General features: G+C 39.3%; 1 protein-coding gene across 2 annotated transcripts; it reads right to left on the bottom strand.

Moving 5' to 3' along the window:
- Nucleotides 1-259: 259 nt before the first annotated feature.
- Nucleotides 260-25,958, bottom strand: slc16a2 (solute carrier family 16 member 2). 2 transcript variants are annotated; one of them, XM_063876476.1, is made up of 8 exons: nt 25,708-25,958; nt 24,939-25,406; nt 13,158-13,302; nt 12,140-12,638; nt 10,512-10,655; nt 8,470-8,698; nt 5,720-5,974; nt 260-5,405 (listed from the first exon to the last, which is right to left on the bottom strand). In XM_063876476.1, exons 2-7 carry the CDS (start codon nt 25,369-25,371, stop codon nt 5,736-5,738), a joined length of 1,689 nt encoding a protein of 562 aa, XP_063732546.1. In that variant the 5' UTR covers nt 25,372-25,406; nt 25,708-25,958; the 3' UTR covers nt 260-5,405; nt 5,720-5,735. The 2 variants fall into 2 exon arrangements, with proteins under 2 accessions (XP_063732546.1, XP_063732544.1); XM_063876474.1 differs by having other exon boundaries at nt 24,939-25,958.

Raw genomic sequence — 25,958 nt, 5'->3', positions numbered from 1 at the left:
CTGAGGTTGAATCAGGGAATGGTGAGTCAAGGGAGGACTTGCTGCCTGAATGAACTCAGCCACGTTGCCTTGGTGATAATGAGCATATCACATGATAGATAACACATTCAGTGTGTCCCTAAACAGCAGCAGTGTTCACGTCTTCATGCATTCAAAGGGGCCTGGGGTTAATCTCCGACATGACTGCCTGCAGCGTCGAAGTGAAGCAGTTAGAGACTAAAAGCACACAGACAACAAAAGAGTGACTGGCTAGCATGGGTTGTTTTCACATTACTTCTTTATTGTTGGTTTGATAGAAAAAATGTGCCTCTTTTGATACAGATTCAAAATTACTTCAACAAAGGAAAAAAAAAACACAAAAAATGACATTAATTTCTCTAGCAGCATGACTTAATGTAAGATCTTGTGGCGTCACTGGCCTTGTTAGAACATCTTGTAAAATGACTAAAAACAGAAGTATGTATTTATATAAAAAAGGTGTAGCTTGTGTAGGAAGGACAGAGCTTTAAGAATTGAAGAGAGGCAATAGAGGTTTAAGTGCAGCAACCTTAAAGGTCTGGAGAAAGAAAGTTTAGCAGAGCCCCGCAATGAAATATTTCTCATATTTCCTGATGTAAGGCCTGGGCCAGGAGTTGCCATGTCACCATACAGAAATATATATCACCAGACAACGGATTTATAGCTGTGATCGCCAAGATAATGAAAAATGAGCACGATAACACAGGGTTCTTACAACATATGGAGCACATAAACACATTTACTATGTGCGACCAAAAGCAATAACATATTTCTTTCACAAAACTCAAAAGTGATGACTGGTATTCTTGCTGGAGGTGGCCCGTAGTAGTTTTTATGAGGTGTTGGACTTTTAGCTTCATGATGTATAGACCATCAGCTATCCGGTTTCACATAGTGTTTGTGCAGTTTCAGGCTGAAGAGAAAGCCGAGATTGAGGTCAGAGGGGCATGGCACTTTGCAGAGTAGAATAACGAGGCTCGATATTGAAGTCATTTGTTTTACTTTTTTTTCTGCCAGAGGAAATCTAAAGGGGTGAGACTGAGATGCCGGGGTTTTCTGGCAACTGACCAAAAGAAATGACCAGTCAATTCAAGCAAAAAGCAAAATTAAATGAAGCATTATTTGATCATCCCCACACAGTGATTGAATAAGTAAATATGACACATGCTGATTTGTGTTAATTGAATCTGTTTTGCACTGATCTTAAAATAATGTCACAAGTAAGAGATCAAAAAGTGCCCAAACGTGCCTCTCTGTACCTCTGACCTGCAAATCGTTCATCATAGGCAGGTAAATAAAAGCAAACAGGAGAGAAATGTTACATTTTTACCAATTTGACTCTCAGGGACTGTCTGGAAGTTAAACTAAAGACATTAAAGAGTAGTGTTAGCAGTTTAAAGTTTAGGGGATTTACTGTAGGTTTAGCTGTGAAATGAATGCAGGCTAGAGGAGACAAATGTAGAAAGTGAAGTGGTCCCAGGAAGTGGACCACGAGCCCAGCTGCATAGACGAAAATACTTTGGCAAGCTAAACACTGGTTCCATAGAAAACCATCCGGATGTTTTGTATCATTCTTCATTCATTCGGCTCCTTCACTTTTATATTTCATTTCAAATCTGTCACTACTTTAAAAGTCATTGAAGAAGTGAATCACTAAAAACAATAACAGAACAATCAATTGTTTTAAACAAAAACAACAGTTAATGGTTTTTTGTTTTTTTTAAACTCTACAAAGTATATAAAGTACATGTGTCAAAAAAAAAGAGCATTCAGCTGGTTGTGACCAGAAACTGGGTGAATCTACTGTAACTCCGTCGAATTCAAGATACAACGTTAATAATGACTACACAGAAAGAAAGAAAAAACAATTGAGTAAAATGTCCAGTTAAGAGCTGAACATTTTAATCTAGTCTGAAATCTACATCTGGTTGTTCAGCTGGTTCAGTAAATGTAAGGCAACATTTGAGGTCACTGCTGATTAAAATGTCTTGCCTCTAGTCCTCGCCTCATCTTCAAAAACAACAGTGATGCTAGGCTGCTATCTAACAAGGTCAACACACAAACAAACATTTTAAAAGCAAACAGGTTCACAGTGAAATGACACAAAAACTCAATTCTAGTCAATATTGTTTGGACGGATACGTTCTGCACATAGAAACACATGGTCCTCCGATATGGCGGAGAAAGTAGCTTTGACTGATTGTGGAACGGTCAGGTGACACAGGCCTCTAGTTTGACAGCAGTGAATAAGGAAGTAACTTGGCACTCTTTTTCAGTGGAGCAGTAACAATCTAAAGTTAGAATATAAAATGATTGTCAAACCAAATCTTTTATACAAATTCTGTAAAAACGTTTTCCATACATTGAGGTTGGATACTTTCCAGTTTTCAGATTTCTATTTATGCATTTTTTTCATAATTTAACATATCTTTTTTTTAAATATGTTTTAACACAAGCAGTACATAAATAAATAAAATATAGTTCACAGATTACAATCATTTATAAGCGGTGTTGGAAAGGTTACTTTAGAAATGTCATAGGTTACAGATAACATTTCAAATTATTTCCCTGATAACTCATCAATATAATTTCACTAATTATATTAGATTTTTTTTAACAAATGTTTGAAATTAGGTAATAAGCTGACAAATCCATAAAACAAAGCTTAAAACAGCAGTGTAAACATCACTCAATATCCATTACCGTTGCACTTCTTTTAGAAATGTCTTCAATGTAACGTGCGGTTGTAACATTAAGTAAATTATTTGTTCAACATACATTTTTGGGGATGAAACCTATTGTAATCTCCAACATTTTGATACAAAAAAATTAATTTTCTGAATTGAATACATGACATACATTTAGTAATTTAATTACTTTATATGTAACTAGTTAATCCACAACACGGCAAGGCAGGATGAATGCGTTTTGTATAAAGCACTTTATTATATAAATATAATAATATATAAGCACTTTTATTTTTAAGATTGAATAGGGCTCAGAGTACTGTGAGCTTCATGTTCAGGTTAATTTGGTTTTAATTGACTCACTGTGTAGACAATATATAATACTTATTAGCTTACAGTGCTGTACGTGGACGTTTCAGGCAGCCGTACTTTTTAAGTACAAATGCCTTTTGCTCCTGTCCGTCTCATTTCCTCAGTCAAACTAGAGGCCTATTTCTTTGTTTGCTTTCAAAAAACATGAAACCAATTTTTGAGTATCCACTGATTATGGTTTAGTGACTCTTTTTTTTAACTTAGTTAAGGTTATAAGACATTTATTCAACTGCATTTCAAAACACAGACAAAGAATGAGGACGTCACAAAGAGAAGCAAAACAAAAGCCACCAAATATGGAGGTAGTGGTGAGTGAGAAGGAATGGTGAGAATCAGGAACAAAGGGGCAAATGGATAAAAAGGCAACATAAAGAAGCATATGGATTACGCACCAACTGTTACATTACAGGGAATGGAAGTTTGACGTTTCCACATTTTTGTGGTTTCTAAACTACATAATGAGGTTTCTGAGGAAGCCGTGGTGATTGAAAACAGGCCTTTGGCAGCTTTGTGCTCTGAGACCTGATTCAGATTCCAAAAACAGAACCACTACACAGAAATTATTAAGAACCTGTTCAACTGGATTGCTGAGGATTATTGATTGCTGAGGTATAGATGCATGTTTCCTATTCAGAAATGGTTTTCCTGTAGCCCGAAAAACTACACTCAGCAGTGAGGTTTGTGTAGCTTTAAGGCTCTTCTGTAACACAAGAAGCCGAGTGAGTGATGTCAGTGACCGCAAAGAGGGGTATCGACCGAATGGTATGGCACCTGAATACCAGGGAGTCTCCATCCTTACTGTGTACCGATGCCCATCTCTGCTCCTCATTCAACCACAGAGTGTAACTCATACTCAAAATGTTTGCAGCTCTACTTCCCATCTGTCCATTAATTTATGATTCAAAAACGTGCAAGTGCAGAGGTAAGTGGTCCAAATGTTTATGAAACACAATAACTGCAAACTGTCCTCTTGAGTTTCATTACTGCCAACACAGTGAGTGTCTCCCTCATGACTAGAAATTTAACAAAAGCAGCATATTAAAATCGATTATCTGTGAGATGGCCTGACGAGGACTCAGGCCATTTGGCAGTTTTAATCTCAGTAGTCCCCTCTCAAAAACAAAGTGTAACATTGTTTCGCCATTACTTTTAAAACTGCACAAGCCGCTGACACACATTCCCACTGAGGAAAGGATAAACTGATATACATCTGAAATTTAAAAGAAACCTAAATTACCAACAGCGTTAATCTCAATTTAGGACTGCATGTTTCCAACAGGAATACAGTGTGTCCACTACTGTGAAATATTTTCTGTAACAAACGCAGATTTGTCTAGCACCCTGCTGAAAAGTCTAATGATGATTTGAATAAACACATGCTAAGAGTTAAGGCTGTACACGAGAAGTCAACTGTAGTGTTAATTTCAAGGAATCCAGGCAGCGGATGCACAGCTCTCACAACTCCCCCCCTGCTGACTGCACAGGTTAACCTGCAACAAGCTGCCAAGTCACTGACCTAAATTCAATCCGCGAAAAATATGTAACACTCCAGTGTGAATCAACAACTGTTGCAATCCCATCTGACTCCCATTCGGGGAGGCTGGTAGAGTAGTTAAAGTCATTGCTTTGGACCCTGGGTGTGAGTGTGCGGTTGAGTTGAGGTGATTGTGTCTGGTGGATGATTTCATAGAAGAATTGTCTGTTACCTCCTGTGAAATTTACAAAAGGAACTAATGTCCCTCCTGAAGCAGTCACAGCCGAATACTGCAAAAATAGAATTAAGCAAACCACTCAATGTGAGATTGTGATTCAACTACACAAACTAAATAAAATGCAATGTGTTAAAAAACGTGACGCATGAGGAACGACATAAAGAGAGTATGAATTTATCCCTTCACTAATTCTTGTTTTATATGCCTCTTATCCTAACTACGATCTAGAAACAAAGCATAGCATTTTTTTTTTACAGCTTCATAAAGCTAAAGTAGAAGAATAAATGCTGTGATTTCCGAAACCACAGTCAGTTAAAATCATTACTTTTGGAGGTATATGTTACTACAGAGTCCACGCTGATTAAACACTCCTAGTTGAAACTGTGCTGTGCTTATCCTCCTTAGACTTTCCCATCATCCTGCACTGATGTGACTTCTTTTTGTCCTCTCTGTGGCTTGTATCCAGAGCACCCTTTTCAATTTCTCTCCACATGAAAATAACAAACAAGCAATGAGAGTCCAGGAGGGTGAGAGGTTTAAAGGTCAGCCGACAGGAAGTCCATGGTTGAAAGGAGGGAAATCTAAGGATGAGTAAAGGTGCTGGTGGGCTGAATCCCTGGAAAAGAAGCAAAAGAACAGTAAAATATAAGAAGAGGAAATACGTATGCCTCATATTTCCTATATACAAACATGATCTATGCTTGAAATGCATGACTCTACCAAATGAATTCTTCCTAACATTCAAAGTTTCTTTTAACGTGTTTGAAAGAAGCTTTGAATGTCTGTTTCCATATTTAATGTCGTCATCTATCATTTTGTTATTGTGATCATACAGTGCAAATTACTGATTGTTGATAGGCTGCTCCATTAATACAGGTGCATACTTTTCTTTGTTAGCAGTAAGCGGGAGAGAAAACCTTTGAAGGTCACCTTTGAATGGTGCGACTCAGATGTGTGTCTCTACGTCAGTATAGCCCGGCAGAATGTCTCCATTAGAGCTCTTCTGCTCCTCCGCCGGTGAAGCGGCAGGAAGCATGTGGGTGGACGTCTCGTCTGCTGATGCCGCTGCCTGGAGCCTGCGGTGTATCAGGGGCACGAAGAACAGCACCACGCCCCCCACCATAGGAGGCACCCCCGCCAGGGAGAAGGCCACAGTGTAGTCCTTAAAGTAATCGTGTAGGAGACCTGAGCAGTGGAGACAGTGGGACCCAGTTAATGTTTCAACATATATTAGATATTTTGATGTAGCGACTATGACGTGTTTTGGACTATTGTTTTGAAGCCTTCAGTTCATTATTCCTCTTCCTTTAAGTTGTTACCCTCTTGTTTATTTCTGAACAAGACATTTTCAGGCAACCAAAATGTTACAGTGAACTGAAAACACACTGTGAAATGGTTTGAAGTGTGGGATTAAAACTCACTTACATATAAACCGGACAACAACATGGTGGCAACTTGTCAATCATAAGGTAGACACAGCTTAAAGCATAACATTTTGTGGAGTCTTTAACTGTTAATTAGACGATAATTAACTAAATTAATTTGAGAGCCTTGAAACTAGCTATTGAGAGCCTAAAGTTATTAGCTGATGTTTACTGAAGTAATAAATCAAGTAAGAAGGAAGGTCAATTGCTAATAGACTTCTATGAAATCAGATTATTTTTGCAGCAAGTGGAGTTGCCCCCTGTAGGCCATGACACAGGAAGCAGGCTTAATGCCCTTCTGCATTGGTATCACTTTTCAGAGCTTGCCTCCTACAAGCTTACTTTGCCAATAAAGAGTTAAGCACATAATTGACTCTTTATGAAAGATAAAAAGGTATATTTAGCCAAAACGATGAAGTATTCCTCTAAACGTGAAGTAAACCCAGTTTAACTATTCTTTTTTGCTGGCCTCTTGTGGTTGAATGTCTCACTTTGCTGCAGTTATATACAAATGTGCCCCCATGTGAGTCAGCACACTGTGACATCATTGGCAGTGAATATAGAGAAGTCTCCCTAGACTTGGCAGGCAATTGTTGTTGGTTCATATTTGCACTAGGAGCCTGTTTAAAATGGTCTCAACCTGCCAGTATTAATATAAGTGACACCACACGTTCTGGACACAATAATTCTGTATTATATCTTAACATTGTGACTAATAAAGAGGGTTTCATCCTCCGATTCTTCTTCTTCTTCTTCTTCTTCATCCTGTCTGTAGTACGTGCACGCACATACTACATTTATCTGCATTTGAGCTAAGGCAAACAAACTGTACAAAAAGATCTAAAGCAAGGTCAACAAGTGCACAGTGCACTACATGTTTAATGTGCCGCTTGTTACATGAGAGCAGGGGAGGGGAGGGCCCTAACATTATTGCCTGTAAGGTATGCATTCTTGCTCATGAACTGTACAGCCTGTACAGAACAACAGGACAGGAACAGGAATCTGCCTTTGTTTGGGATGTAGAGTAAATGTATGGCTTTATAGTACTTAATGTAATAGAAAGCATCATATCAATTACAGTTCTTTCAGGATTTACGGCTGCATCTGTGACTTGTTTGAAAGGAAACTGAAACCATATGCTACTAAACTGTAATGTATGTCTGAAGGCACAATCATTTTGGTACATAGTCTCTACATGCACTGATGGTTGTAACAATGGTAGACACATTTCTAGTCAGTAAATTATCAGCAATTTTAGAAACCAAGTGGGATAAGAAGTAGTTACATTTGATTTGTTTTTTAATAACAAAATACGCAACTGGAATTTTATCAGTATCTATGTTTTATAGTAGACTATATTCTATCTACATAATACTGCTTACACAGAGAACAACATACGAGTCAACAGTAAAGAAAGAAATGTAGGCTGCACTAAATAGCTGCAACTAACCATTAGTTTCTTTTATCACTTAATCGGCAGATTCTTTTCTTGATTCATCAATCATTTGTTTCATATATTAAAATAATTCGAATAGGGAACAGTTCCCACCGGATGAGGAGACATTTTAAGTGTTCAGATAATTGTCTTGAAATTCAATAGCAAAGCTTTTGATAAATAAATACAAATTATCAATACATTTGCTTCTCCAAAAGATTTCATCTAAAGCTAAAATTGTCCTTTTTAGTTTTTTTTGTTTTGTTGAGGGAGTCTACTTTTATGAATCAAACAGCTTGAGAAATGAGGAAGAACATATCTGAAACCATTAACAAAAACCTTCAGTGTTCTGAGCTGAGGCCACAAAAGGAGAGGCAGAGGTTGGTAGTATAACAGAGATCTGAAAGAGGTTGGAAAGAGACAGTCCCAGGATGCCTGAGTCATCAAATTAATGGCCTGGCTTTGGTACTCTCCTATATACTTGTGTTATTACAGTGAACAGGAGAGAGTGGATATAAGAGGAGGTGAGTAGTGTGATCTGACCGTGTGTGTGCTTTTTTTCTCCTGAAGACAAATCCCTAGAGACAGCCGCAGTTGGCCACAAGCCCAAACCTCTCTGCACTAAATACAATCTGCTGTACAATCCATCCTGCCCTGCATTTGTCTTACTCTCCCTTTACTCCCTACACACTGTTTTACTCTGCTAATATCAATCAGCTTGTTGTGCAATGTTACTGCCAACATCCTGAAGTAAGTGCAAAGAGCCAGATCACTGCGACTTCATTCCAGGTTATTAATCAGTGCAATGTTTTGCTTCTCACCAGCGATGGGTGGACCCGCGGTCATAGGAAGAGACATCAGGCCGAGGAGGTAGCCTATAGCCTGCGACGCTTGCATGGGCCCAACCAGCTCGAATGCTATGGGAGCCATCATGGTGAGGAAGCAGCCATCACACAGCCCAAGGAACACACACACAACCACCAGCCCCTCAAACACCAAGCACTGAGGGATCAAGATGGACATCAGGCCCAGAGCTATGAAGGACACCACCTGAAACAGAAAAAAAGAGAGACTCAAAGCCTGTGAGTGTGGAATGTCTGCCTGTTTCAAAAGGCAAATGGAAATACATTATAGGGGGATATACTGCACAGAAATGTGTAGTAGGCTCAGTATACAGGCCTTGTTTTTCACTTCACTGTGAACATTTTGTTATTTGTGCATCCTCCAGCTACTGTAGGACTTGCGGCAAGTGGTACTGATTTATCTGTGAACCAGCTACACACAGGGATCTAAATGCTAAAGAATTGAAGCTTCCCCATTCTGCCAGTACACAGATGAGATATGACTTGTGTATATACATTATGCATATACTGGTATGTTTATTTGAAACATGCCTTTATTGTTGTTGCTTTTGTTCCCTGAGAATATGTTTCACTGTTACACTAAGTTATGTGGAGATTATGCAGATTATAACTAAGCTTAAGGAATATAAAGCTGAGGAATTGACATACATCTCAAACACGCCATCTGTTTTATAAGGCAAGGATTTAAAGTCCCTGCTTTGTATCTTTGTGTGCAGCTGCTGAGAGTGCCCTGCCTGTTTGCACAGATCCAGACATTCAGCTAATACTGTTGCATTACAATGAGCTCAGAGTGAGTTTAATACAGTGAAATGTGAAGGAGGGCTCTGTTCCCTAACATTGAACTTCACGCTGTTACCTAAAACTCTTTAGCAATTACAAAACTGTACAACAAATGACCTTATAAACAGATGTTGATTAACAAAACAACAATTAGCCTTTTTTTTTTTTCAATTTGAAGTGTCTGGTGTGCCTCACTTATAGAGGCAGGAGAGACATTGTATTGCCATTGATTTAAACACTGCCATTTTAAATAGGAAACATTTTCTCTGCACATCTAAATGTCCAATAGTGCCAAAGAAACATCCGTAACATATATTTGTGTGTTTTTATTTTTTTGTTTTTTTTTACTTAGTTTTTATTTCAGTTCCAGCTAATACAAACATATTCCCACTTATGCATATTGTTTTTCCATCAGCGTATTTTATACAAGTAGAAAACGATTAAAGGAATTGAAGAGAACAAGAGTAAATACATTTAAAGTAAATATAAATATATTAAGAAATCAAATTAAATAAATGAAGAAAAAAAATATATATATAAATAATATTTGTGTGTTTTAAAAAGCATTTTCAGCATGCAAGGCAGGTCTGTTTTTGTCTCTCGGCTGAACAACGCACTTGATAAACAGCATGCAGATTAAGTGTGGTGCTTCTAGCCAACAGTTGCTACATATACACTAGTAGAGAAAGTATAAATCCTGTTTGTATTCCCCTCTCGCATCTGCTCTCAATGTGCTTCTGTTTTCTCAGGACTGATTCATCTCCGCAATTTTTCAGGACAGGCGTTCTCATAGCAACACGAAAGCTGCTTTATATTCTGCTACTGTGTGATGAGAATCAGTAGTGCTATTCAATGAGAATCAGTCATGTTTATCTACAGCCTAATAATGTTCAACGTAGTGACTCTAGATAACCCTTTTAATAGAACAACATTAAAAAACCTTTGCTCGGTTTGATCATTTGTGTGACAGAGGGCTGAGTAAATCAAAGGGAAGTGCACATAACGACTGCAAAGCAAATCCAAAAAGAGCCTTAAAACAAGTGTTAATAGTTAACAGGTCAAATTGTGCTACTAGTTTGCTTAAAGTAGGATGAAAGGTATTAAAAACGTCTAGCTAGCACCAGTGCCATTCTTGACTCAATGCTCCAGGCCCACATACCACCTTTAACTGCATCCCGTTTAACTGTCTTCATGTGTAATGCCTCAAAACATTTACTCACCTGCATGTAGACCTTTTGCAGACCAGGAATCAGGTCTCCAATCTTGCCAAAAGCAAGGCGTCCCACCCCAGATGAAGCTCCTATGCAGACCAGGAGAACCCATTCTTTCTGGGTTCCCTTGAACTGCTCCTTCACAAAACTCATCTAAGAGACAGAATGAAAAAAAAGAAATGATTGAGCTTTGGCCGTGTGTTTAGGTGTGTAAGTGTGCTGCACAATAACTTATTAGAAGCTTCTAACAGAGGGTTAACACACAACCTTCTTTTTAACTATTTCTTATGTTTATGTGCTTCATGCTTACGAAGACATCTAACTCAGTAAATGGGTGGAGGAAGACCATCCATAACCCCAAAAGCAAAGGTCTAACAATAACAAAATGTCTTCTTCCAGAGACCTTTGGAACAGCAGGGCAGGAAGAACCAACGCATATAGGTCAGACTCTCCCCCTCAACCCAGCCCTAACCACACAAATCAGAAAACTTTAAACCGCCCTCTGAAGTCTTTCCTGAACCTGCGGAATATTTGCTCTGCTTTGAAGGGCTCTACATTCATCAATGGCCATAGGATAGGCATGTTTAGGGATACAGAGAGGCCATACAGGAGAGGTTTCCTGAGGTGGTAGAGCCAATACAAAGGCCGGGGCTGTGTTTACATCTGGGCCCAGCCTGAAACAACAGGCCTGACGGAGGGAGGCCGGAGCTGGAACATCCGACATCTGGAAAGAGGGAGATCAACTTCACAGCTCTATGCTGCAGCTTTACACTTCTTCCTCACCCGTCACTATCTCACTATTTCACACTAAAGTAGGCCAAAGGTCTTTAAAATATACCCTGAATATTGGATTCTCATCTTGATGGAAAGTACGACTCTAACTTTTTTCATTGTGATGCTGTCAAAATGTTAATCACATTTTCAGCTCAAAAATAAATCTGTGTTATTATACACATATTGTCATTAACTTTTTTGATTAAAAAGGGAACCAAATAATGACTTTGGAGAGTTATCAGAAAAGCTCCTTTTACCTTAAGTCACTGGAGGGTCAAATGTTTGACTGAAAGCAGCTGGCAAGCTGAGCCCCGGCAGGGGAACAAGAAACAATGTAAACAACGATGGCTGTAGCTTACAAAACATGGGAGCATGTTGTTAGCAGTGGTATTGGAGATCAAAAACCACACCAGTGGCCTAACAGAACAAGGGAAAATTCGATGGAAAGGTTGCATGAGATTGGATTGAATAAATAAGCCAGGGAGTTAAAGTGTGGGCTTCCCATAAGCATTTGAAACTTTGTTTTTCCCGATGAATATTTGCTTGGTAGCTGGTCCAACAATCTAAGTTGCCAAACGTGACGTCAGTTTGTGTTTGTGTTATTGTGTCGGACTCAAAAGTATACAACTCTGCCTGATCAACCCCTTTATGCTTTTATATAACCCTATATTATTACCAACATTTTCACAGTCACATACCAATCACATAAAGTTATGGTATGTATAACATATAGTGTATTACATTATGCTAAGCACAATCGAGAGGAATCAAGGAGTGTTAATTACACAACGACTAGTAGCTATAAACAACTTTCCATGTCTTCAGTTTAGATAACCCAATTGAAGGCAGGAGCATGTTATTACCAGATGGATGTATGGCACAAAGTAGCCAAGTACAGCTGTAGCTACTCCAAACGCCCACAATCGGTATGTCACGATGTGAAACACCCGCAGGTTGAAGTATTTCCTAATCCCACCAAGGACCTTGCTCCACCTGCTCCCCCCCTGTGCAGTGGCCCCTGACTGGGTTTGCGGTTTTCCTGGGCCAGGACCCATGCCTGGGGGTCCCATGCCTCCTCCGGCAGGCAGTAATGGCTTGAACATCAACGCCAGCAGGGCCTGGACCAGCATGAAGAGGCTGAGGATCTGGAAGGTCCTGCTGAGACCCAGAGGTTCCACCACCTTGTTGAGTAAAACCGGAATGCCCATGGAGAAGAGGCTGGCACCAGCCGTCACCACACCATTGGCCAGACCAAGGCGCTGGCGGAAGTAGTGGCCAAGGATGACCAATGAGGGCTGGAAGGCAAAGGAGGAGCCACAGCCGAACAGTATGCCGTATGTGAAATAGCGCAGGCTCAGGGAGCTACAACAGAAAGAAAAAGGTAAAGTAAAAAAGGAATACTGTGCTTATTATTCTATCATTTGATTTGATTTACCATTAACTAAGTTGGGATGGAGCGTTTGTTTGCTGTACATTTTAAAGGCCTTTTGTGATTTCTGATATTAAACAATAAACTGACCTAATAATACTTGGCATTTAAAAAAAAAAAAGGTACAACTGATTTAGTGAAAGGTTAAACAATGGGTACAAGGTCTGTAATATGGGCTGTTTAAGGCATAGAGGTGTTGATTTGCACCTAATACTGCTGCTGCATTACAGCTTCAACAGGTGTAAACCCAGTTTATACCTCATTTCATTTGAGGCGCAGAATAAGCAATTTCCTTTTTGAGAAAAAAGAAACGAAAAAAGGAGACTTTGAAGATTCGTTCAGAACACCTGTAAGTGCTCATTGGTTCATTTGTAATATTTTCATCATCATGATTATTTCTTTTTCTATTTCGTTAGGGCAATGTCTTTAATAATAAATGCACAGTAGCTTACTTTGCAAAGGATGTACTTAGCAGCCCTATAAAAGCCACCAATGCCCCACTGACTGCTGTCTTCCTGCAGCCGAAGCGGTCTGTGAACATGCTGACCACAGGTGAACAGAAGAAGATCATGCCCATGGCCAAGGCCCCGACCCAGGCTGGAAAGGAAGTGGAGAGGTAAGAGAATTCAGTTAGAAACATGTGGAACCGTAGCTATCACCTAAAGTAAATAAAAGGCAATCTTATACCATTTCGATCACAAGAAAGGATCAAAGTCCATGTAAGAGGAAACGTATGCAGTAAATCAAAATGTATAGAATTCAATGCAGTACAACTGACATACAGTAAAAATAATGAGGATTAATGGATTCCCTTTTCAGGGATCAAATCATTTTGCAATTTGTCATCTTTCAACGGTTTCTACATTTCCCACGTTTGTCGCTTCTTGAGAATTTGCCTTGAAGCAGTTTTATTATTATCTATCAAACTGATTTTATAAACTGTACATAATGAGAATACAGCATACGGTAAAAAATAGTTTTAGACCAAATTGAAGGTTTCTTTATAAATGAATAATATGTATCTGCCTTTTCCCCCCCTGTAGAATTCCATGATGCCAGCTGTCATCTCAATGGAGGCCACAGTCAAATATAAAAGTGCACTTTGTGTTGACTCTCCCATTGCCTCACAGGCATTTCATGATTTACTCAACATGAATACCTTGATGTCATGAAAATGTCATATTTGCAAAGGCTCAGAAAAAAAACCCACTATGTGTGTATCCGCTTTTTTTAGAATTGTGTTTCTTTCCAAGTACTTCCCCCATCTGATGTAATTAGCTATTATTATAAATTCATGAAAGTGTCTATTGTGCCTTCACTTGCATCATGTGCATCAGACACACTCTATAAGATTTCTCATGGTGATTAAAGAGGATCAAAAAGAGGATCAAAGTGGACAGATCTGACCTGTGGTGTAATATCCATCCAGTGTTAAAACATAACGAGCCAGTATGAGCCAACAGGGACACTGCGTACCCTGAAGAGCAAACAAACAAGTGTCTGGGTCTAGACTCTCGGGGAGCAAAGGTAGCTTTAATGTCTACCGTGGTGTCTGGGCTCTAGGTCACACTGATCCAACAGCTCAGGGGAATGAGACCCGAGAGGTGGACTGATGCGCCGCGCGCACACGCACACACACACACACACACACACACACACACACACACACACACACACACACACACACACACACACACACACACACACACACACACACACACACACACACACACACACACACACACACACACACACACACACACACACACACACACACACACACACACACACACACACACACACACACACACACACACACACACACACAGCCTTTGTTGTGTAGGCTAAACATTCTGTACTGTACATGTTCACATCTGCTGGTACACAGTGTACAAAACAAAGTAACATTTATTATAGTTTGAGGGTGGGACTGCATCCGTGCCTTCCTATAGTTTATTTATCCAAAATGGACAGGGGGGATTTTAAGCATGTATTCCATACACTTCATCCATTTTGAAACATTTCCTGCAAAATGCTCACAGTTTCTGGTAGGTAAAAGCTTTTCACATTACGTTTATACAGTAGATACCTGCAGCATATGCTGTATAGACATGGTTATCAGTTGGTGAAACGCTAAATTAGGTAAATGCTATAATGATTTAAGTAGATGTTCTACGTAAGCCTCCCAACCCATTTTAACTGGAACACCATACATAAACATTTATACAATGAGATGGAAATCAATGGCAAAGTTGCATGAGGTCAGATTAACCTTCTTTACTTACAAAGCCAAGGAGTTGGCATCACATAAGCACCTCAGAATTACAATTGCACCACATTGGATTGCTGATCTAGAGAGCTAACAGTATGGGACTGGAGACTCATCATGCTTCATCCCCTGGGGCTACCTGTTTTGGATCTGAGGGAAATATGTGGTTCGTTAGCTTCTAAATGCTTCACATTGTTCACTTACTAGTAACAAAATAAGCCTTATTTCCTTTAAGGCAGGGCAGATAGGGTACAGTCAGAGTTTTTTTGTAAAAATAGCTGGCTACTGTAGCCGAGAAAGAAAAAGCTGGTGGCAGCGAATCAAAATAGTAAAAGGTAAGAATTATAAAACCAAAACAATGAGCTGAAAGATGCTAAATGTTCTCGAGAGCTGAGTTTGGTTACGATCTCTGTAGGTTTGTAACTACAAGCAACCCACTTTGCATTTCATATACTCATTTGTTCCATTGTTAATCAAAAAATATTGAGGCATATTCAAATGTAGCTACCCACGATTGCAACCAGCAACACTGTAATATATGGATTTCCATTGTGGAAATGACAAGACTGAATGCCCGACGACGCAAATCATTCCTCCCTAAACAGCTCTCTATTGGTTTTGCATTCAGCAAACTACAAATTTCTCAAAAGAGTACCGACAGAGGATTGATGGAGGCTTTAAGAGCCGTGCCATGACTGTTTTAGATATCCCTGACAATAGTGGTGGAAGAGACCAAAGAGAGCATCCTGCAGCCTCGGCTACGGATGCAAATAGCCCACATAGCACATGATCAGGAGTAAACATAAAACTGGAATTTCCGGATATACATGCTGTGGCCAAAATAATATGCTCTGCCTAAAACTCCTGACAGAATGGGTTCAGTATTAGTTTGCGTTGCCTCTGGTGCCTGGAATCTGGTATGTCCATAGTGTGTGTTTGTTCTTTCGGGATACTTTACTGGCTTCTCATATTCCTTCATCTTGATGTCACGTTATCATGTGGCAGATCTACCGTCTCTCTCACACCCACTGCATTTCTCTTTACATGCACTCATGTTGCTATTTGGCTGAAATATCGTGTGTGGTCAGGTCCGAACAACTTGTTTGTTTTGCAGAGCCAGGGTTGTGCACTCACAGAATGGACAGCTAGTGGACTGTAAAGATATATTTTCCAAATACAAAGATTATTGAATTATAGTCGCTGATTTGCACCGTTAAGAGAGCTCGACCTATCACCAGCACCACTTTCTGTTCCTTAGCCATTACCACATTTCCAGATGGTTTGTCTGGAAGGACTACAAGATCTTAAATCAAACATTCTCAACCGCCCGTTGTGTCTCACATCTGGACAAGCTGCTGAATCTTTGCTGTTCCCACCTGAATCATACTCGTTCTCAGCCGTTCCTTCTCGGAGGTCCTCGTAAAATGTTTTACAGCCAATTAGGTTGGTCAGTCTGGTCCTATAAATCTTGATTACACTCTATAGTCTGTTTTTGTCAATGCAATATGATTCTATAGTACAGACCATTTTTAGGTAGGGCGTGTTAATTCACTTCAGTAATGGGTACTGTACATGTTGGATAATTAGTTGTAGAACCGGGCATTACACTGTTTCAGACTGGAAGAACGTGGTTATAAAAAGGAGTGACAGCCTCCATGGTTGAACACGGGAAAAAATAACTATCAATTGTTTTATTACAAAGGAGAGATGTGTCTATAAACCTTTTAATTGACAGTAATACTTGCTCAGTGTTAAGGACAGAGACAAAACAACAAAAATCAAGGAGAGCAACATAAAACTAAGACTGTCAAGTTTGCTTCATCTCTTCCTTTTAGGCCATTCTGTGAAAGGATACATTATTACAGGTTAATGGGATTGCATAGTGCACAGCAATGTGCACAAAACTATAGAAACACAATACCTGACAGCCTATTATTGCCTACCACCAGGAGAAAATAGCAGCATGGCAACATGCATGTAACAGTCTACAGTCCAGTGGCGGATCTAGAAAATTTGACATGGGGTGGCAAAGGGGTGACAAGAGGTTTTTGAAGGGGGGCACGGCATTTGTTTTATATTTCTAGTTTGCATAATCACTAATACAAGGAGATGCATTTGTAGATCTTTACGCACGTAATCCTGTATAACACATAAAACTGAAAGCAGGAATTAACATGTTATTTTACGTGAAATTGTATGCGAGTGACATGCCATGCTATATCACTGTAATGGATTTGTAATAAAAACATACCATTTGGTCCAGCTAGAATGGCAACTGCCTCCCTGCCATCTTTCTCAGCCTCCTTCTGACTTCCTGCCTTTGTCCCTCTTTCTGAGTCTGAACCCTCTTCTTCATTTCTCACACCCACTTCTTCCTGGAGCCATATCTTCATCTCTTTCTGTGGCCTCCTGTTTTGACCCTCCTTGTCCCTCCAGTGTACTCTCCTCTACTTTTTCATTTCCCTCTCTCTTGTCCTTTTTTTCAGTTCTATGACTTCTTGTGCTAAAAAAATAAGCAATATCCCTTTTCTTTACATTTTTTGCTGAATTACTCCAGCTCTGGCCTGCAAGAGTCAAGATGTAAAGCACTTGTTAAAATACATGTAATACATTACACTGTAGCGCCATGTAGAAAAAAATCAGAATAGAAAAACCATTAAACCCTTAGTGTTCACAATATTTACTCAAATTGTATTTTCTCAGTTTGACGGTACACCATTTTGTTTAATGCTTTGAGCTGGTTGTGGACATAGGCGCGTTTCGATTTACCAAATCAAGTTTTAAGAACAAAAAAGTTAGGGGGGCAGCTTGGGGGGCAAAGCTCCTCAGTCTACCTTCAAGGAAGCACATAGAGGAAGATAAATGCAGTCACTGTCTGAAAGTGCATTCTATGTTACTGTGTAAAAAGTCAAAGCACATTGCATACTTGTATGTACAAGGTTCAACCTACAATCTACAATCAAGCTACAATCAGAGGCTAAACTAACAGAAGATCATCTCAGATGCCACACTTTTTTACTTTCTTGTTTTCTAGCAAACCTCACCTCCAAACCCCCATTTCCCCATCACTGGCACAGGCAGAAGGTCTGTGAATAGGCAGAGTTGAGTGTACTCATTAAAGATAATTAAGTCTGAACACTTCCAATGACAAGAAAAAGGTCACAGCGAGCAAGAATGACACAAAATGAGTATGTGTGTGTGTGTGTGTGTGTGTGTGTGTGTGTGTGTGTGTGTGTGTGTGTGTGTGTGTGTGTGTGTGTGTGTGTGTGTGTGTGTGTGTGTGTGTGTGTGTGTGTGTGTGTGTGTGTGTGGTGGTTAGGAGGCTTAACAAGCTTTCCTGTCTTTCACATGTTCGATGCAATCTGACAGCGAGAGAGAGTTTCTATAGGACCCTTCATTACATTGGAGGAAAAATCCTCTTATGGCACTTGTTTACCAAGACCTCGTGACAGTATAAGACCAAACCTACAAGAAACATATTTATAAATATATATTTGCTTTAAATGTGTAAGTACTTTTTCTGACCCGTCTGTGATACAAAACCGAACATTTCCCAGATTAGTTAATATCTACAAATACATCTTAATCCATTCAAACCACGCTGACGTAGCTGAAAAAATAGTTGCGATGAAACGGCATCCTGAACACTGTGGTTACAATATAAGGCCCAGTTTGAATTCACCATGACTGCCGCACTTACTGCCTCTACAGTACAGTTACAAATGATATGAACAGTGACACCATTTTGATGTTTTTGCGTTATAATACACTCTGGGTTGAATGGAAATGAAAGAATGATGTTAAAGTAGTAACTTACAGCTTTCATTTAAGGGTGTTAACATTCCTACCAAATGATCAGTGTAGTTATTATAGGCCTTTATTCCCTCAGATTAAGAGGTAAAGTAGGAATTACTATCGAAGAAAACTGTTCACAGCATGCTTTGTGGATTATCCTGCGACAGAAAGACATTTTACCTCAAACGTTTTGTTGCTGCTGACAATCAAAACGTTTTTTTCTCATTATTTTTCTAATTGAAGTGATTACAGAACAAATGTTAACAATACAAGGACAATAAACGAAAAGCGCTTCTACCAAGTAAGACAAACGTCAAAACAATTAAAGGTAACAAGGGAACAATTCAAATCTACATGAACGAGCCCTTTAAGTTTGAAAGCAATCAACTTTATATTTCTTGTTTCGTTTCAATCCAGTGTGCCAAAACAATCAAAACCACTGTCCAACTGCCCTTTGACGTCTTGCACCATTTTCCTTGGACACAGAGGGGAAATATTCCACGAACTAGACAATGCAACACATTGTGTTTAAAACTGTCTTGGGTACTCATAGTTCAAGGAACAATTGCCATACATATTTTCGTAACATTACTGTAACGGAAAGGCTGAGGGTACAAGCCCTTTCCCTCAAGGCAACACTTAATTACTTTAGCAGGTGCCAGGGCTGGGCAGTACATGGGAAGTTTACTGAAAAAACAAAGATATTTAAAAGATAATATTATACACCATAACGAAAAGTAGGTAAACATATAAGACGTGTTTTGTCAATGTTGCACAGCACTATATAGCAGTGTTGGATCTAAAATGTTGTGTGGTTAAGAGCCAAATAGATTACTAGCCAATAAAAGCTACAAAATGACCACAGTGTATCCATGATGGCTTGGTTTCATTGATATGTGATTAATCATATTTCATTTTGTATTGTTATTTCCGCTTCCAACATTTATGAAAACTGGAAAAATAGATTAAAATCATGTCACATTATATTTCACAAAGATGCTGTTTTTTGCATGATACATCCGGCGCACCCTGACTTTCCTTAAGTCATGCTAGTGACGTGTTAGTGATGGAAATGTAAAGACAGTACTCTAGGACATACTGTTTTTGTAGTGTGTAGAGTCATGTTTACCAAAAGCAGACACCTGAAATTTTTCAGTTAAATCATGTCTTAGCTTTTTAGCTTATTTAAGTAAATTCCATGTCTTATCGGACAATACACTTAAGTTTGATTTTGCGTTTTATGAGCACACAGCTAGGACAGATCAAATCTATTATAAGAGATTAAATGAAAACACATTCCACCGAAACAATCTATTTGAGAAGGTAGTTAGCCGATAACCAGCATAAAAATACTTTTTTATTTTGTGCCTAGAAGAAAATAAATCAATTAAAGGCTTTTGCCTTATCGTTCGACTTCCTAAAAAGTAGATTACCTGAAGCAGCTACTGTATATCAATGACATGGGTATTGTGGTCATAAATTATGTTTTAGTATAAGTTTCCTAACAGGTTAATTACCCCATCAGGTAAGGAGAATTTCGAGTGCAAGAAAGACGTTTGAAGGCCCAGTCATGATGTGAGAGGAATGTCATTAAATGTGTCAGCCGTGCTCTATAGAAAATATTCTGACTATGGCAACTTCTGGATGCTCCAGTTGGTAATTTACCCTTAGGATGTTTACAGTGCTCGGAGCTTGTATGGCAGCCATTCCAGTGTCTGTTGAATTCCAACGCAGAGAAAAATTGTCTGTTCATTTTTTCCGGAGCTGTATATATTGGACATATGAGTGTAGAAGTGTAACTCGGTTTCAGAATTTACTTATGAGGATCTATCTATTGCATTACCGTAAAACTGATTTACAACTAGCAGCCTCTGTGTCCTGCTGGTGGGATTCTCGGAGCTCAGAGACCTATATTTCCTTCAAGGGCTTGCTTGTTGTTGTAAAACCTATAATACTATTTATCAACCATACACTCCTTCGTACTGGCTAGGGAGGGTTTGCCATCTTTTTGAGGGACTGAATCTATATTTGCACCTGCTAGACATGTGCTTATATAAAATCAGTCCATCCCTGTTTCTGATCAGATTTTGTACCTCTTTATGAGTGTGTCGAGCTTTGGGAGACAGATCCAACATGAACCCATTCCCCCGCCTCCGGAATTCAAAAAATGCCACAGTACTCCCTGATCTGCTAACCTGGGATATTATAGCTGCCCTGGAGGTGCAGCAGAAATCTGTGGCTGGAGCTACAATAAGGAGCGATGGAGAACAGCAGTATGCTAATGGTTGGAGGAGTTAGCTATGACCGTACAGACACCTGTTTTACCCCTGCTGCCACATTACATTTACCAAGATTAGGCTCTAAAGAGAGGAACAAATAAATGTAGTCAAAACCAGAAATATATCTTATTCAATTGAATGCCAATCGGAGGCATTCATTGAATGGTTCGAAGGGGAAATTATTTTTTATAGAAGAGCTAATTCTATACACAATTTGTAAACCTGCCCTTCAGTTAAGTTTAAGAGTCTCAGGATATTCTGAATGGCTGTTTGATGTGGAAGAAATTAGTGTAGACACAATCCCCCAAACCCCTACTAAATACAGTTTATTTGCAACTTCAATACACGTGTTTGTTAAGAAATAATGGTTTTAAACTGTTACTAATATGTGCCAAGCCAATTAACACAGAACAAGGTAACACAAAGATAACAGCGGTGTAATACACAAATTGACATTAGAACACAAACCACACCCCAATCTTTGACTAGTTTTTCATTGTGTTACCATTGTACTGCACTATAATATAAAACAGACCATTTCCCAGTCATCTCATGAGGTGTGGTGTCATCTGTCAGCAAGATAACAGGAAAACTATTAGACAGATTTTAATGAAAGTTTGGTGGAAAGATAGAGCAGATCCAAATCACAGGACGGATACACGCATTTGTGTTCACACATGGAAACAGTCAGAATATAACTGAATATTGAGGAAACAGCTTAATCCAAATCCAATTGGTTTAAATTGAAGCATGCAGGGAGATAGAGGGGTGAACATTGGCTATGGTCATGAATAAATGGTGAACAGGAGCGTTATTGTCACACATTGAATATAAATTCATAGAATTAAATGATCACAAGGTTTTTAGCTTTTTATGTACTATATACAATGTGCGGGTATGTTGATCGACCATGATATGGATTTTTGTCACGTTATCCCTCTCTTTCTCATATCTGTTAATAGCAAACAGCCCACAATATATTTTCATTTTTCTAACTTGTTCCAATGCTGTTAAAAGCCTAGTTTTCTATGTGTCATGTAAATATTATCAGTGTCCTTTAAACTTTTAAAGGAAAACTCTCTTAATGGCCAAATGCTGGAGTGAGTTAGATTTACAGTGTTGCAGTATCAATCTTGTCTTTATGAACAATGCAACACAATTCTGACAAACAACATTAAAACTAAAATAATGTAGATATGTTGCTTAGTTTTAACTTCTTCAGCTCTATTATTAGATACAAATAGGACACTGAAATTGAATGAGCCTCTGATTCTTTAAACACCACAGTCATGGCACTGATTTGTTTCACACTATGGAGTTCATTTCAAGCATAAATAAAAAATGTAAAGATTCCATTAATCTCTTTTTTCCAACCCTTCAGACGCATTCCCAGTTTAACAAACTCTAAAATCTCTCCGACATTGTGTGTACCAATGTTTGACCAAATGTAACCTCATCGCTTCTCACACATTAAAGATTTTGTTTATGTGTTCACATAACAGGAAATAAACCTCTGAATGTGCCATGCTGTGATCATTGAGTAAAACAGCACCATCTGAGACTCATAACCACTGCTTCATTACCTTTTCTTTAAAAAATGAGTTATTCAGATCCCTCACCTTGATTATCGTGAGCTATTCAGAAAACCATTTGTTTACCCCTCAAGGTTTAATAAAAACCCAGTTGAATTGAGCTTGGTAATCACAACCCAATATAATGTTGTTGAGTCCACACTTATGGTCCTATTGTTTGTGAAGTATTTTAACATCTTCCAAACATGTGAATTGCACTTTTACAGACTTTTCCCTGTCAGCTGGCTGGATATTTGTTCAAAAATAGCCTTTGCAAATGTGACTACTGTAAATAGTCTCATAAGACTTTTGCCCCTCTTCTTTCTCCTGTTGCTGGGGGGAAAAGGTCAGTACTCAGCATACCAGCTTAATCCTTTCACATGAGAACAACCAAGAATCAAATCTTAGGAACGGCTGGAGATGAGATCTTTCATAAGCCAAAAAGGGAGAAAGCTAAATGGAAAAACCTTGATGAAAAAAACAGTCCTCTATTGAACACAAGACATACTGTAGGTTATACAGCTGGCCTGGTATCTGTTTTCAGGCCCAACATGTTCTCAGGCTCTCTATCACGCAAAAACTGAAAGTAATGTGATGCCTTGTCCCTGTCGTGCTTCCCCCAGACAGTCATTTCCTTCACATGAATAAGAAATAATAAGGTGCAAGATGCCATTAAATATATTAACCTGTGTTTACGGAAACAACTCAAATGAGACCGATCATGTCTGCTCACTTTGTGGTTTTCTCTGCCTCAGTAACGGTTTTCTGTAGTAATATAAAAAGGGTTAAACTCGTTCCAGGGTCTAAGAGCCGGTGATTGTGAATCTTGACAGGAAGTTAAGAAAAATATCCACTCCTGTTTCATGCAACTCCCCTCCTCTAGAACATTTCTTTTCCACTATAATCTAAAACAGACCAGTGCACCAGGAAACCCATCAGAAATCTCCTAAAAAATAACTTGTATTACACAAATAATTAGTAAATGTTTGCACCATCAAAGGGCCAAAACTCCACGGATGCTACATTGACAATAAATTAAATGCTTTCATTATATTTCAGCATATTTCAACATTTCCACTACAGTAACAAACAAAAACAAAAAAATGTCGCTTAATGATTCTCCATCTGAAAACAAGACAGAACACCTAATTTCTTGAAAGCTTTTTCTGTATAAATATGTTTCTCCTTGTATGCACAATAAAGGGCTGTGTCAAGTGTGTAGTGCCCAGTTTAGTAATATAACCTTCAGCAGGTAAAGCTTGTGATATAATCCTCAACAGAAGGTTTAAATTGAAGCATGCAGGCAGACATAGGCCTTATTTTGTTACTGTATGGTAGAATAACAAGTGGTAAATTCCTAGCTGTTTTATTAAGACAGAGCAAGCATAATTCCCTGAAATAAATAATAATCAAGAGATATATATATATATATATGTAAATGATATATATATATATATATATATATATATATATATATATATACATATATATATATATATATATATGTGTAAATGAGGCAGGATTGTTTTCATGTCATCCCTCTTTTTCAGTCTCTGTTGAATATGTGAACTGCAAATAGTCCGGAGAGAGAAAAAGAAATGTAATAATAGATCAAGTATTGGATATTCAACATGTTGTGGAATATTTAGTGGGATGCAAAAAGTCTGAACAAAAACTTTAGTTGAAAAGTTACAACAGTTACAAACAGGTCACATATTATGTATAGCTCAAATGCCAGTGGTACATTGATATGGCGTTTAGCCTTCAGGGGAACCACTTTATCAAAGGGCCAGTTGTGACCCATGGAAATGGATTTGCGATTAAAGGTGTTGATGTAACAGCGGTGTTGATGAAGGAGTAGCAGGTATACATTCAGCGAGTAAATGATTTAACGTCAGTGATAGTGCAGTTGACCAATTCAAACTAGGAGCAAGTATTTATTTAGAACGCCTCAAAACTCTTTCCAGGATAAACAATCATGCAAGCTTAAAATGTGTGGGCAAGGCACGTATGCAATACAACACTATGTTTATTCTGCCACTTTAAGTTCATGGTAAACCCATTGAACTGTGAGCAGTCCCTGTAAGAGGATAGATGCATGGTATGGCATAAGTGAATGGTTGTAGCTGAAGCTATAGTTTGTTGTATCATGATGATGTTCTTTCAAATCATTTAAGGGTTCAATTTCCACATTTTACATTTCTCAAATGAAGGATTTTGATCAAGCACGCATTCTATGCTAAAGTTATTCTGTCCACCAGTTGATGTACTGTTTCATCTCATAGTGAGGATCGCCTGAGCAGACTGTCTGGTACTCACCCACTTTGAACTGAGAAGTCTTGTCGTCTGGGTCTGCATGCTCCTTCATCAACATCATGTGAAGGATGCCGAAAGAGTTTTGAATGCCGAAGATTGATCCATTGCACCAGGTTGCCGCAAAAACCACCAGCCAGCCGAATCCTCCTTCAGGCGGGACGAATGCAGATCCGTGCCCGTGCTCCTCCACCTGGACAGCCGCCTCAGAGTCAGACGCCGAAGGGGAGAGTGGCGGCTTGCTCCCGGCCTCAATCAGCTGCACAGTGCTGTCCTCCTGCGGGATCTTACAGTCGCTGCCCGCCGCCTGATTTTCCTTGCTCCTGTCTGCTTCTTGGGGAGCATCGCTCTGCTCCGTCTGAGGGTCTGCAGCTGGCTCCTCCGTCCGGGACACTCCGCTGGAGGGCTGCGCTTGATTGTCTAACCCGTTGATCCCCATACCGTCTGGTCTGGTGGAGAGGTTATTGTGGGCTACTGGCGCACATGCATGAGATATAGGTCACTGACATAAGAGCACGGATTTGAATAACAGATTTGATTGGCTATCTGTCAAAATGTGCAACACAGAGGGTCCCTTACACACAGACTATCCTCCTACACGCTGCTCGTAGCACAAGCCTGAGCGTGAACTTTAGCGAATAAAGCCCAACCTGGAAACGTTAAATGTCTCATTCTGTTCTGTGTTCTTCCAGGAATAAACAGGCACCGCCTAGTTCATCTTTAATGTAAGCCCGTGTCACTACAGACAGCCTATAGACTACAACCATGTATTTACTTTTGCTGCTTGGTGCCAAATACGGATCATCAACCTGTGAAGACGTCCGCTCGATTTCCACACGGTGTTTTCCCGTCACGCAGACCGTAACATCCGCCGGACACTAAATAACCGATTAGGCGCTGCTCCTCTTTCACCTGATATCTTCACACGCTGGAAGTGTTAAAAAAGGGTAGGCCCGTATGAGTCCAGGAGTCTCTCTTGTCTCTTAAGTGTCAACAGAGCTACGGCCGTCATTCAACAGCTCGACC

Source organism: Eleginops maclovinus, chromosome 23 (assembly GCF_036324505.1).
Source record: "Eleginops maclovinus isolate JMC-PN-2008 ecotype Puerto Natales chromosome 23, JC_Emac_rtc_rv5, whole genome shotgun sequence".
Lineage (NCBI taxonomy): Eukaryota > Metazoa > Chordata > Actinopteri > Perciformes > Eleginopidae > Eleginops > Eleginops maclovinus.
This window is presented reverse-complemented; position numbering and strand designations above follow the sequence as displayed.